A 13,894-nucleotide genomic window follows, 5' to 3' on the forward strand; every position below is an offset into this window, starting at 1 on the left:
AAAAGGCACAAAGTTCCCGATGGGAAGGTGCTGCCGAATATTGTTTTGCCGTAAGAAAACGCATAAAAGCTCGCACGTCGCACTTGGCTTTCTATTGCAGCACACATTTTGAGACGCTACAAAAGTGGAATTAGTGATCAGACAACCTTCACTCTACCACGGCTGGATGCAGACTGATCTACCGCGCACGTCTGTGCAAAGATGGTAGCGTTGCCTCCACTACTACACGCAGTGACCAATCGGAGGTTACTTTCCGAACGCGCCTCGTATTTTGAATAATGCCGCATCATACAACATACATTGCTGAACATATTGTCACAAAACTTTGCAGACATATTGGAAAACTCAAAAAGGTCTCTGTGTTGCAGGCTCTCTTCCGGTTTTTGCCACGAGAGCGCAGCAGTGAGCATTTATTGAAGATTATGACAGGCGCACAAAAAGCTTATGTTGTGATCGAGTTTCATTCACATCAGTTTGTTCCAACAATGCAACGACACTTCCGAACGAAGTTCAACCAAGTCCATTCGGCGATGGTATGCGCAGTTTACAGCTTCTGAATGCCCCTGAAAAGGGGCAATCAAATGGTCGGCCTACAGCGAGAAATGGTTGAGCGCGTACGAGCGAGTTTTGCACGAAGCCTACAGAAACAGAGTAAGCACAAAGCTGAATATTCCACAACCTACCGTTTGGAAGACCTTACGGAAACGATTGAAGCAGAAGCCTTACCGCTCGCAATTGCTACAAGCCCTGACGCCTGATGACAAAATCAGACGCTTTGAATTTCCGGCACAGTTGCAACAGCTTATGGAAGAAGATGGGTTTTGTAAGAAACTCATGTTCAGTGACGAAGCAACATTTCTTGTGATGTCACAAAAAAATTCTTTGAGTTTTTTCAATACATCTGCAAAGTTTTGTGACAAGATGTCCAATAGTAAAGCAACAGTGAATTTATAAAATCGGGTCAATCATTTGTACTAACCCTGTATAGGGAAAACGGGGTGCCCTCTTTTGGTTACTAAAAGTGCATATTGCTAAAACCTCATCTTAAACCATTCCCACCAGATAATGTGACTTGGTATTGAAATCAACATTCAAACAAAAAGAAAACTGTATAAATGAAATTTATTTCCGCACAACAATACTGAAAAAATAATAATAATGAAAATACCAGTAATGAGCAGGGTTACACACAATAAATTGTTGATAACACAGTTAGAAAATAAAGTTCAACCCTGAAACAATTAATGTTCCGGACCTCAAAAACAACACAAAATAGAACATCTAAAAATAGAATTTGTTTCTTTCAAAAAATCAAAGAAATACATGAGGTAAAAAAAAGATCGCATTATGTGTCTCTCTAATATGTCTTTTTAGATTATTAACATTTACGGTATAATAATTGTCACAACATAAAAACATTGTGATGTTAAATTATATTCAGTGAACTCAAAGTTCTCTTACACAAATTATTTAATGGACTGATAGAATTAGTATTTAATAATAATAGTAAACGTTCAGTACTCACCAAAGCATCCAAATAGCAATTCTACAAGCAGACGTTTGACTGGTAATTTTCCAATTTCCTTAGTGCGTACCCTTCAAAAAATTTAGTTCCTTGAAGAATAGCATTCTTTCGCTGCAGAAATAATCATTTTGGTACTCATAATAATTATTTACAGTGAAGTTACCAATAATGTAGTTCTTCAGTCAACGTTATTGTTATTATTACAAGGCGTGATAAAAAAAAATACAGTGAATGAATCTTTATTTTTAGCAGTAACTGCTGACGTAACAACCATTTGATGTAATTTGTCCGATAGCCTGATCCATTGAGACAAGCAGCGTCAAGTTGGAACACGTTCTGACTTGTCAGTCAGCGTCCAGAGCCGCTAGAGTGAGGTTGTGTTTACCGTGTCTATCGTGCATCATGGATTTCGAACAACGTGCTCTGTTTTTCAGGTTGCAAGTAAGTGCCAAAGAAATTTATGAAATGCTGAAATTGGTGTACGGCAATAATGCTGTAATTCTGAATACTGTTTACAAGTGGTATGAGCGATTTAAAAGCGGAAATGAGTCGGTAAAAGAGGAGCTACGTTCGGAATGTCCATTAACCACAAAAACAGAAGAAAACTTACAAAAAGTGGCAAAAATTGTTCGTTCAAACGGGTGAATAGCTATTCGAGAGCTTTCTGAAGAACTAAACATCCTGTACGGGCCCCTGTAAAGCATTTTAATAGCGGATTCACAAATAAGAAGAGTGAGTCCGAAATTCATTCACCACATCTCGCTTTTGATAGCGAGAATTTTTGGTCGGAAAAAAATATTCCTATTTGCCCATATCCACGGTAATCTCCGGATATAGCACCATGCGACTTCTGGCTCTTTCCAAAAATTAAAAAATGTGCGTAAAGGAAAACGTTTTGACACAATTCCTGACATTGAGAAAGCCACAACAACAGCTAAACGCCCTTCGAAAAGAAGCCTTCCAGAAATGCTTCCAGTCATAAATTCAACGTTGGGATAAGTGCATTGCTAGCCAAGGATAGTACTTTGAACGTGATTAAATCAAATTCCATGTAAGCTCGTATTACTTTATTTCTAATAAAACTATTCACCGTATTTTTTGAGCAGACATCGTATTGTTATTATAAATGATACGCACCGAAGGAAATCGGAAAATCACCGCTCAAACATCTGCGTGTAGAATTCCTATTTGGATGCTTTGGTGAATATTGAACTTCAGCGATTATTTCCTATTATGTCCTTTATTAATAATAATAATAAAAGACAATCCAACTGGGCTCTCCAACATAGCTGCCAGCCACGGTAAAATTTATTCACATCTTGAGCACATAATGTGTTGGCCGCATGAAATGAAAGAAAGAAAGAAAAAAACTGCCCTCACATGATTTAACAATAAAACAGCACACACCTATTGCCAAACATGACAAAGTTCGTGGAATTCCGTTAACTTTTTTTTTTGTATAGAATACCAATATGCTATTTGGATGCTTTCTTGGTAGTAATAATAGATTTCCTGTATAATTACTAACTGATACGGCCGAATACATATTTATTAACAGTAAATAAAAATTCTTATACGTTAAAATATCTAAAAGAGACAAAACTTGCTGTTTCCAAACCCTCTTCATCTCCTCACCAATACTTAAAAAAAAATTAGCTGTTACACAAAACACATGATGTACGAAATTGTCTGTTTATCCATCCTGTACACTAAAAGTGATGCTCTAAGTTTGTAGTGTGTGCACAAGGGTAATAATAATAATAATAATAATAATAATAATAATAATAATAATAATAATAATAATAATAATAATAATAATAAAATTAAAAAACCTGTCAAAGTATATTAATCATCATCAGTTTGCTGATTTGTAGATCGAGAGAGTTAAGCGAATATTAGTTTCAAGATTGTCTATTGAGTGTGATATTTGTGGTCTTATGTAGAGGCATACGCCAAAGATTTTTCTTTATTCATGAAGTAGCATCAATTACTCGCTTCGTTGGAATAAAATAAGAATTTAAATCAATAGAAACAAATAAAATATAATAAAAAATCACGAAATAATAATTATGTATATAAATAAAAAAAAATAAATATTACTATTGTGGGCTGAATTTGGATTTAGACGACATCAGAAGTGTCACTATTCATCTCAGCGACCCCGAAAACTGGATTCAACACTCATATCGGTCATTTTGGACCATTTTTACATCTCCCCCTTCCTCCCCTTCCCCTACATTGCAACGTCAAAGTGAAAAGATAAAAAACATCCCAGGCCCGAATCTCATCTATGTTGAAAATTGATCCGAGATCGGTCAGCTGGTTCACAAACATAGTCACCTTCATTTTTATTTATATAGAATACGAAAAGAAGGGAATCTTACTGTCGAACCACAAACTTACCTCAGCACTTTTATTCTATAGAAAGGACAAGCAGATAATTTCATACATTATATTTTATATATAGCAACGTGTTTTCCTTAAATGCGCTGAAGAACTGGGAGGAGGAACTCCAAATCTTTCGCAGATTTGGCGTTTTTTGGATGTTTTAATATATGAAAAATTTTATTTACTGTTAGTAATAGTTGAGGACATGGTGGCTTAGAGGTACATGGCTTGCCTTTAGTGCAAGAGTTCTCTGGCTCAATTCCGGCCACGTGAGTTACTGGTGGTCGGTTTTTCAGTGCTCTCCCCTTTCCTCGTTTCCTCACTTTCTCATTCTACCAGTTTTTTTCATAATCACTCACTTTATCATCCGCTTCTTTTAGCCTAAAGGACATAAACTGGAACGTAAAACTATATATACATATTTCATTTCATTTTCATTTTAATAATAGCTTTCGTTGCACTGGAGTAGAATACGGCTCATTTTTAAGATTTCACATCTGCGACGATGGATTTATGGATTTTCCTCAGCTATGGACGCATTTCCTAAACATATATCAAAAATAAACACTCATCGAGTACAAACAATCGGGTAACAGTCAGTCCAAACATTATCATCATCATTATTTATGGAAGTTTAAAAAAAAAAAAAAATTAAGTGAATGTTGAAAGGCGACACCACTGACTATAATTATCTTCCCCTTTTGACGACTAATGTTGAAACAATGGCATGGATGATGATCACCAGGAAATGTAAGCTGAAAAATATCGTATGAACAACCTAATACTGTCAATCAAAGACATGTTAAAAAAAAAAATCCTAGAAAACTTCTGCTGTCATAGCTGAGCTAACCGCTTTTCTCACATTCATTCTTCCAAATCTGGGTTTTACATCTAGCAGAGAGGGTGAACACGATGTTTTTGTTCAGATTCAATTCACAGATCGTACCAGGTACGAACTTTCCTTTCGGTAAAGTATTTTATAACTATATATATATATATATATATATATATATATATATATATATATATATATATATATATATATAAGAACAGTAGTAAATTGATCGAGTTTTTGGATTGTTCACAAAGATTTCTTCAAAAAATAAATTTAGATCTATTTCACTTTGAGAAGCCTTGATTCCTATTTAATTGAATTGAATTTTAAAAAAATCGTTACGGAATAATGTAACAACATATATACATATTCCACTACATTTACATGTACAGGGTGTTTCAAAACAACACCGACAACGTTTGGGAGGTGATTCCTGACACCATCATAAGACAAAGACATAGGGCACATACTAGTTCTTAAGTCTTGACCCGACTACGGTAGGACCCATAGTATCGGAGCTATGGACCTTTAAAGTTCATTTTTTCATGTTTCCGGCAGCCTATAATTCCGAAACAAAGAATCTGTGCACCCAGGTTGGTCTATAGTTTTTGTCTTATCTTGATGTCGGGAATCGCCTCTCAAACGTAGTCGGTGTTGTTTTAAAACACCCTATATATATATATTCCATGAGATTTACAACATGTATGTTTTCGTTTCTTTTATCTTCGAGGCAGAAATGCGTATCTGATTTATTTTCAAGCAGAGAATTTAGTTAATTAAAAAAAGTCAGACAAGAACTTCAGCTAATTTGTATTATACAGAGTACAACCTTGGTTGTTCTTCAGATTATAAGGAATGTAGTAAAAGGGCCTAGTTCTTTTCTTCTGTAATTCTTAACTTCTATGTCACAACTAGAGGGGTTTTAAAAGGAAAAGTGATCATATTTTTACAGGCAAGACTACTCTTACACTATTAATATCATTAACTTGATGTATTAGAATGGATTCTTAATTTGTTTCTTTATTTACGTTTTCTAGAGTACTGTATAGACAAAGAATATCACAAATTCATATATAGTTTCTAAGCCTCAAAATTATTGTGCAATTGAGATTTCTCCACAAAGATTCTCTTGATAGATATTAGCTTCTCTTAGCCTTTAGGGTACAAGAAATAAATATTACAAAAATTATAAAAGTAACATTGTATCAAAATAATACAGTTTGATGATCCGTAGCTATGTCTAATAGACTAAGGGAAGAAATACTAGCTTAAAAGTAATAATTTATCTGGTAGGCAGGACCGACCCTAGACAATTTGCAGCCCCCCCCCCTTTCTCCAGAAAGAAGAAATCTTAAAAGCCATGATTATAAGTATGCTACCTTATGAACAACGAAAGGGAGGGGAGGGAAATACAACCGCGTTGTGTCTATTTTTTCCCTTTAAATAATAATCTATTATGTTAGTGAAAGATAAAGCAAACACAGCTGCTGAGGAAAGATGGTAATTGTTTTGAAGAATTCAATATCGAGCTTCGATCTCAATATACCAGTCTGCAATTCCAGTGTAACTAGTCTTTTATCTTTATCCCTTGATTTTCATTCTACATCTGTTAACTTAAAAAAAAAAAAAAAAAAAAAAAATCCACCTTCAATGATACGAAACTTGTCTGTGACAAAGACAAGACTAGCTTTCATATCAATACTGTGATAACAAAATGGAACAGGTGTTCGCTACTGATCGCGAATTCAGTTCTTGTATTTGACAACAATGAAGCAATTCATGCTAGAATTTGTTTGACCATTTGCTTTAGCACTGTCCATGTCACCTTAAATTAATGCGACCTAAACATGATTTATGAACACAATATCCAAATGCAAGATCAGCTTTGTAAATTTAACTACCATTATCATGAAGTATGTTTCCACTAAGAAATATTTATTTTAAATAATATAGTTATGACAGAATTTTCCGCCCCGTGCAAATGCGCGTGTTGCACATATGATAGAGCCGGCCCTGTTGGTAGATAACATCAAAAATAAACTGAGCAATATCGTGCATACATTGCGTCGTCTAGAATTGAACTCATACTCTAGATGTGTCTGCTTTACCACTGAGCCACTGTCTTCAGTTATTACGTTGTTGTTTGATGTCGCACTGAGAAAACCAGGAAAACCAAACAGATTATTTATGAAAAACAAATGTCAACTTCATGCATAGCATGCGTTCTTGAAATCGCATTCAACAATATTGATATTTACTTGTAAGACACGGTGGTTAAAAACTTAAAGTACAATGTCATCTATGTACACTCATGTCCAAAATGATTGTCGCATATCTATAACTGTCTTCTTGTAAGAATATAATTTGATAATGATTTTGCAGAGTACTTTTAATACTATGTGTATAATCGGGAAATGTATAATTATTTGTGGTAAATTTGATAGGAAAAGAATTATAAATACGAAAATTAGAATGAGTAAAACAAAATGTTGCAAAATGGACAACAAAATTTTATTTTCGTTTTATTGTTCTTATTTACTGCTCTTTTGACATGTAATTTTGCACATACATGTCTTGGCCGATTATACACATACTAACATTATAAGAAATACCGGGCGAATTCGTTATCAAATTATATTACTACAACAACATATTTATAGACATGCGACAACAATTTTGGACATGAGTGTACATCTTCTGTTTGAGAAGTCCATCGGACCCGTCTCTTAACACGGATCAAAGAGTCTCACAAATGAGCGAGTTACCGAAAATTACTAAACCAAAAGGCGTAATGAAAGCAAAGATCTCTGGAACAGGGACTAAGCAATGATCGAGTCAACTTTTGGTTTTGGATTTGATGCTCTGTTAACACATTCTTCCGCATTCCTGATGCGATTCTTGACCTTTTTTTTTTTTTTTCCAAAACACACACATATATATTCAATGGTTGTTCAAATACTACTTAACAATATACTTGTGCATATTCACAATTTATTGCTATAAAACACAATCATTTGAAAACAATATTGTATTAATAAATAGTTAATTTCCACTTGTATTAAAATAAGTGACTACATTCCACCATTACATTACCGAATTTTCTTTTTAAAAAATTGAAAAACTTCCGTATAGTAGAAAATACCAGTACTTTCTACCCTTTGAATTTACAAATGTAAAATCATATAAACAAACATTATTTTTTAAAAAATCACCGTATAAACTTCCACTGATTGTTACGACTTTCTCAACCAACTAAAAATAATATACATATGGCTTTATCAATTGAAACGCTATAATACATTAGATTTACTTAGTACATACATATTTATTTTTATCAAAATACCGATTAATTAAATTTAGTGTGCCAGACACCAAAATAGAGAGAATAGCTATCTGTATGATCGTTTAGTAGATAAATCTGTCACTAGCTACGCGAAACTAAATACAAAAACAAACATATTTACAAAATACTTTTAACATATATATTAAAAAATGTTTGTAAATATAACAAGATGTATATATATAGATATTTCTAAACAAACTAAACAAAAACATTTTTTAAAAAAATACCAGTAGAAAAAAAGATATACCTGAATGTTTTTAACAAAGTATACGTCATAGAAATAAAACTATAATAATGGCATTTCAGAAATGTAACACCTTCCATCAATTTGGAAAGAACTCAACACATATTGTTTCATCGAATTACATTTAAGGGGACAGTCATGTTTTTAGCTAGCCTATGCAGCAATTCTTCCCCAAGATTTGCTGCCACTTCTAACCACGTATACTTGTCAATAAGTCCCACTTCTTCCAAAGCACTGCGAATGGAGACGAGCAGCGTAAGACACAGACCATCATGCGTTCCTTCGGGCTTTCCGTTGTGTTCAAGACTTAATACACCATGAGGCCTATGAGGGGGCAGGTCCGCTCCAAAGATTTCCTTTTAATCAAACAGCAAAATTGCAAAGAATTAATCTCCTACATTAAAGGACAATAGACTATAAACTCAGATTAAGTATTTCACAGACAACCCTATTTCAACGAACCATTGTCATTCCCGTCACTGCGATTAAAAAAAAAAAAAAAAGTAAGCTGCTGAAACATTTCATATGATGAAGTTTTCTCCTACTTATAGATTATGGAAAACTATACACAAATGAAATGATTACACTCTGAATTCCTTGAACTGAAGAAAAATGTGACTACGTGATCAAACTTGTAGATGTACGAGGGGGACTAGCATGCTGGCAGTTCCCCAGGCGACTGTGGACAAAGGTGGAGATGCAAGACAAAAAAAAAAAAAAAAAAAAAAAAAAAAAAAAAAAAAAAAGCGTGTGACTAAAGATCAGACGTAAATTTATTTTCCCACACCACGTACATTCAGTCATTTGTCATACCGGTCTATAAGCTTCAAAAACCTTTCCAGGTAAAACTCAGGGCTCTGCACACAAGAGAAGCGTCGAACAGCTTCTGGGACTTCAGCATTGCTTCCAAAGCGCCTGCCGCCGAGAGTCTTCTTTTTAAAGCCGGAAACAGATGGAAATCACTGGGTGCGAGGTCAGGATTGTATGGCAGATGCGCAAGGCGCTTCCACCCAAGAGCTGCAATATGATTTTGCGTTGTCATCGTTGAGTGTGGTCTCGCATTGTCATCCAACAACAGAACACCAGATGTCAGAAAGCCAGGCTGCTTGTTCCGAATCGCCCCAATTTGGACAGGGTGTGACAGTACCGCGCAGAAGTGATGGTTCCTTTTCTTCGTAGCTACAGGCTCAGACTGAGAGACTTGTCTCCGCTATGCGCAGGCGCCGCGACGACGCAATAAGTAGGATCGCGGTCGAACGATACCCACTTGTGTCTGGGTGTCTTACGCGTGCTATCTTGTTTTCCCAACTGCTGTTTGCTTTGTTGCGGGAAACAAGAGGGGAAACTTATATTTAGACTCTTCCTCGTACAATGTACTTTAATCGCATGCTCACTTCTTTTCCTTCTCTTTTTTCAGTCCAAGCAATGGCTAATGAAACCAATTCACCCATGTATAGTGCTCAAGGAATCATCACTTTCATCTGTATATAGCTTTCCATTATCTATGAGCAGAAGGGTAACCTCATCTAAGTAAATAGACAAAACAGACTCGGCGCCACAAGCAACTGAAATCAAGGTATTACAGGTCTATTCAAAATAATCTTCTCGATTACAAATTTTAATAACTCACGTTTATAAACAAGTAATTCATGAAAATGATATCAAATCAAAGAGAAACTCAAAAAGTTTCAGTATCTGGCAAAGTTGATGTATTAGTTACACAGCTCGCCACTAGGACGGCAGTAACAGAAGATGGTAGCAAATGAAATCAAGAAAGCTTTTCGTGTGCTAAATTTTCATAGTAATCAGTTTGTTATTAGTGTCCAAAGAAGTTTTAGAACGAAATTTGGAGAAGAACTTAATAGCAGGTATTCGTAAATGGTACTTCGATCTTAAAGTAAGAGGATGTGTCTACAAGAAGAAATCGCCCGGTCGTCCATCGCCAAGTGCAAAAACAGTGGAGTAAGTTCAGGCCAGTTTCATGAGAAGTCCACAGAAATCCACGGTGAAAGCAAGCAGAGAATTGCAGATACCGCAGCTGTGTGAAGGATTATCCATACTGACTGAAGTTTTATCCATATCGGATGACATTGTTGCAAGACTTGAGACTGGTTACTATGAAAATTTAACATACAAAAAGGCTTTCCTGTCTTCATTTGCTGTAATCTTGTGTTGCTGTCACCTAATACATCAGCTTTGCCAGTATTAGGTGACACAAATTATTAAAGCTTGTAAGCGGGAAGATCATTTTGAATAGCCCTGTATTTTACGAACACTACATAATTCAAATACCTGTACATAAAAGCATCTATGCCGTGAGTCAAAAGTGTTCTTACTCTCACACTTCATGTGAGAGAGAGAGAGCGAGACAGAGAGACAGAGAGAGAGAAAACTGTGTGTGTAACTTAATGTTATACTGTATCTCAGTATTAATTCTTATGATATTACTTGATGAACGATTAACACATAAAAAAAAAAAAACAAACAAACAAACAACAACAACAAAAAAAAAAAAAAAAAAAAACTCACAAATTTCCTTTTCCCAATACCAAACATTAAAATGGAAAACGGTTAATAAACTAAATATGTTCTCATCAGTCAGATAAACTTTCTCTCTCTCTCTCTGGCCTATGGAACCCGGAGGTTCAATGCCGCGTTCACAAAAGTTTTCCATTGACTTCTGTCCTTAGCCAATTGGATCCAGTTTCTGCTTTGTATTTCTATTTCTGTGAGATCCATCTTTATATTGCCCTACCATCCGGGCCTAGGTCTTCCTAATGCTCGTTTTCGAATACGACTTCCAGTTTAAATTTTCAAAGCGTTCATACTTTTTTCAGTTTGGTTACATGACCTACCCACCTGAGTCTTCTAGACCTGATGATCCTAACAATGTTTCGTAAACGGTAAAAATTATGCAGTTCCTCGTTACGAAGTTTCCCCCACTCCCCATTCCCGTTCCTCTTGAGTCCAAATATTCGTTTTAGGACCTTTTTTTCTTAAATGCTTTTAGTCTGCGTTCTTCCCTTTGAGTAAGCTACCATGTTTCTCAACCATACAATACTACAACAGGCATGATTATCGTTTTATATATTTCAAGCTTCAAATTCCTCGACAGAATTTGCGACGATAAAAGATTTTGAAACGAATAACATGAATCCTCTAGTTTTAGTCGACATTTATTCAGACAAATGATCTATAAAAACAAACTGAAAAAAAAAAGTACATAAATTGTTCGCAAATAACTTTATGCAATATAACCGATGTCGCTCTTGCCAAATCTCACGCAAACGAAGGTGTGTACGTGAAGAAAATTAAAGGGGTTAGAGGATGAAGGTGCTATGTAACAAATTGAACATTTCGAGAAAATTGAGATCAAAGTTTGTGTGATTCCATTTATTAGTGAATCACTATACATATTACAAATTTCTATCTCTTCATTAAGACGAGGAATCACTTAAATTAAGTGTAGTGTAGCAAGAATAACCTACAACACTTTCATAAAACGATCTTTTTAAAATGTAACACGAACTTCCATCCTCTAATCCGTTCAATTGTTAGGTAGTTTGACATTAATTAACTTAAATTTTTGAATAAACTATTTCAATTTCGTAAACACAACCGTAAACGAAAGAACTTCGTAAACACAATCTCAATTTTAATCAACGTTGTTGACATCAAAATTTAACTCCTTTCTTTTTATATAGTATAATAAGACTCAAACACGTTCCTTTCGACTTGCGATGTTTCTCTGTGGACGATTTTTACTTCTGTAATACTAGGAAGGCACGTACCACGAAATTTTGAGCTTGATCCTTACCATATTTGATAAATTCTTTAAGCTTAATTCTTGTATCAATGAGAGATTGAGGAATAGTATCATAAGATTAAATCCTGAGGTACAATAGGTTATTTATAGCATTACATTAAGAATAATGCGTCAGATATTTTCTTGGCTACATTTTACTGCGAATTGTTAGTTTAGAGTCTATATGTGGAAGAATGTCGAGTGTTGTGAATGTAGAGAATGTAGGCGCGAAGAGTGTTGAGGAGATAAAACACGTTCCGTACAGATGGCAAGTTGACCGCTAAGTATATGGAGAACCTCCAAACTTTCTGCTCAATCGCGCAGAGGGGGAAGCGCTTTTGGTGATTACCTGAAAAACATTGAGGTCCCATTTTATAACGGTTTACGTCAACCCAGTGACGTAAAACCTATTGCTTCCATAAGATATTGATTGTATTTAACATATTTAGTAAGTAAATTTTCTAGTATCTGTTTTTAAAAATGTAAAAAAACGAATATAATAACTACATTACAATATTTTATGTTTTCCACATGCTATCTTGATACTACTTTGGTCTATTTGTAACAGACCGATTAACGGTTGTTTACATTCTATTTGAATTGGCTCCCGGATTGTAATGTTTACCCGTATTGCAATGTTTACCGGTTGTTTGAGGCAGCGTTAAAGTTGGTTCGTGTATTGTAATACTGCACCCTAGTGTTTCCAAAGATTCGTTTCAGATTCGTTTTGACGTTAATTGGTTTGTTGCAGATGAAATAAATGACACGAAAAGTGATCAGTTTTATATGAGATACGCAAACACAACAATAATTTACCACTAAAACTTCGAACTGTTTCTTTCTACAACTGTTTCGCGTTATTGTAATGATTCCATAGTTTAATATAGTACAAATTTATTTTATATTTTACCTTACCTCATATACGTATGTCTGTCAATTATTCACGTGATACTACCCGTGTTTCATTTGTTATGCGCCCTGATGTTCATTTGTTACTCATTCTGATGTTTATTTGTTACTCATTCTGGCTATCACTACAAGAGGGCGTTTGAATCGCTATGCGGGCATTTACTTTGCAAATGGCGACCTGCTTGAACAGTGAGAGCAGCGGTCGTCACAGCAACGGGAAATGTTTTCAAGACGTGGCTAGGTGAGTTTGAAAATTTATGTTATGTGGTTATTTCCGATAACTATGAAATGTCATTTAATAGATAGAACGGCTGCTTATTTGAATAGAGTTTTGTATAGTAACAGGAGACATATAAATTTGTTTTAGTTCGTAGTTGATTATGTAATATCAAAATCGCGATTATTGAGGTCCGGTGACGCGACTAAGATGACGTAGTTCACCACCATGAGATAAAGAATACAGAAGGCGGTCTGAGTTAGGCTCCTCTAAATTTGGGAAAATTTGATAGCTAAAATACTTCTGGAAGTAAACCTTGTCTAAATTTTTAATATTTTGGTCAACCTGAATAAGTAGAAGAAAAGGAAAAGAAAAAAATTGAGGAGCCTGACTTCAAAATTAATTTGAACACCGTTAGGCCCAAGGCCGCCAAATACCATCATCTCCGCCATTACTGGTGAAGTATAGTGATGGCAAGGGGGATGTAATTCTTCGAAGTTGACGACAATGGGCCACACGGACGGTCTCCTGCGTTTGTAGGGTACCGAACTAGTGATCCAGTGGAATCAATTTTGGAGTGTAAGAAGTGGGAAGGATTGGACTCGCATAATCTGTGGAATTTTCCTAA

The 13,894-nt window shown here is 35.2% G+C and overlaps 1 protein-coding gene across 1 annotated transcript in view; it reads right to left on the reverse strand.

The window, feature by feature from the left end:
- Nucleotides 1-7,547: 7,547 nt before the first annotated feature.
- The window catches only part of LOC145665041 (8-oxo-dGDP phosphatase NUDT18), a 29,923-nt gene continuing 23,576 nt past the window's right edge, over nucleotides 7,548-13,894 (reverse strand). The window contains exon 6 of the mRNA XM_081732286.1: nucleotides 7,548-8,691. Coding sequence (XP_081588412.1) covers nucleotides 8,446-8,691 — 246 coding nt within the window. The 3' untranslated portion in view covers nucleotides 7,548-8,445. The remainder of the gene's footprint in view (nucleotides 8,692-13,894) is intronic.

The sequence above is a fragment of the Thermobia domestica genome, chromosome 1, assembly GCF_964235325.1.
Source record: "Thermobia domestica chromosome 1, izTheDome1.hap1.1, whole genome shotgun sequence".
NCBI lineage: Eukaryota > Metazoa > Arthropoda > Insecta > Zygentoma > Lepismatidae > Thermobia > Thermobia domestica.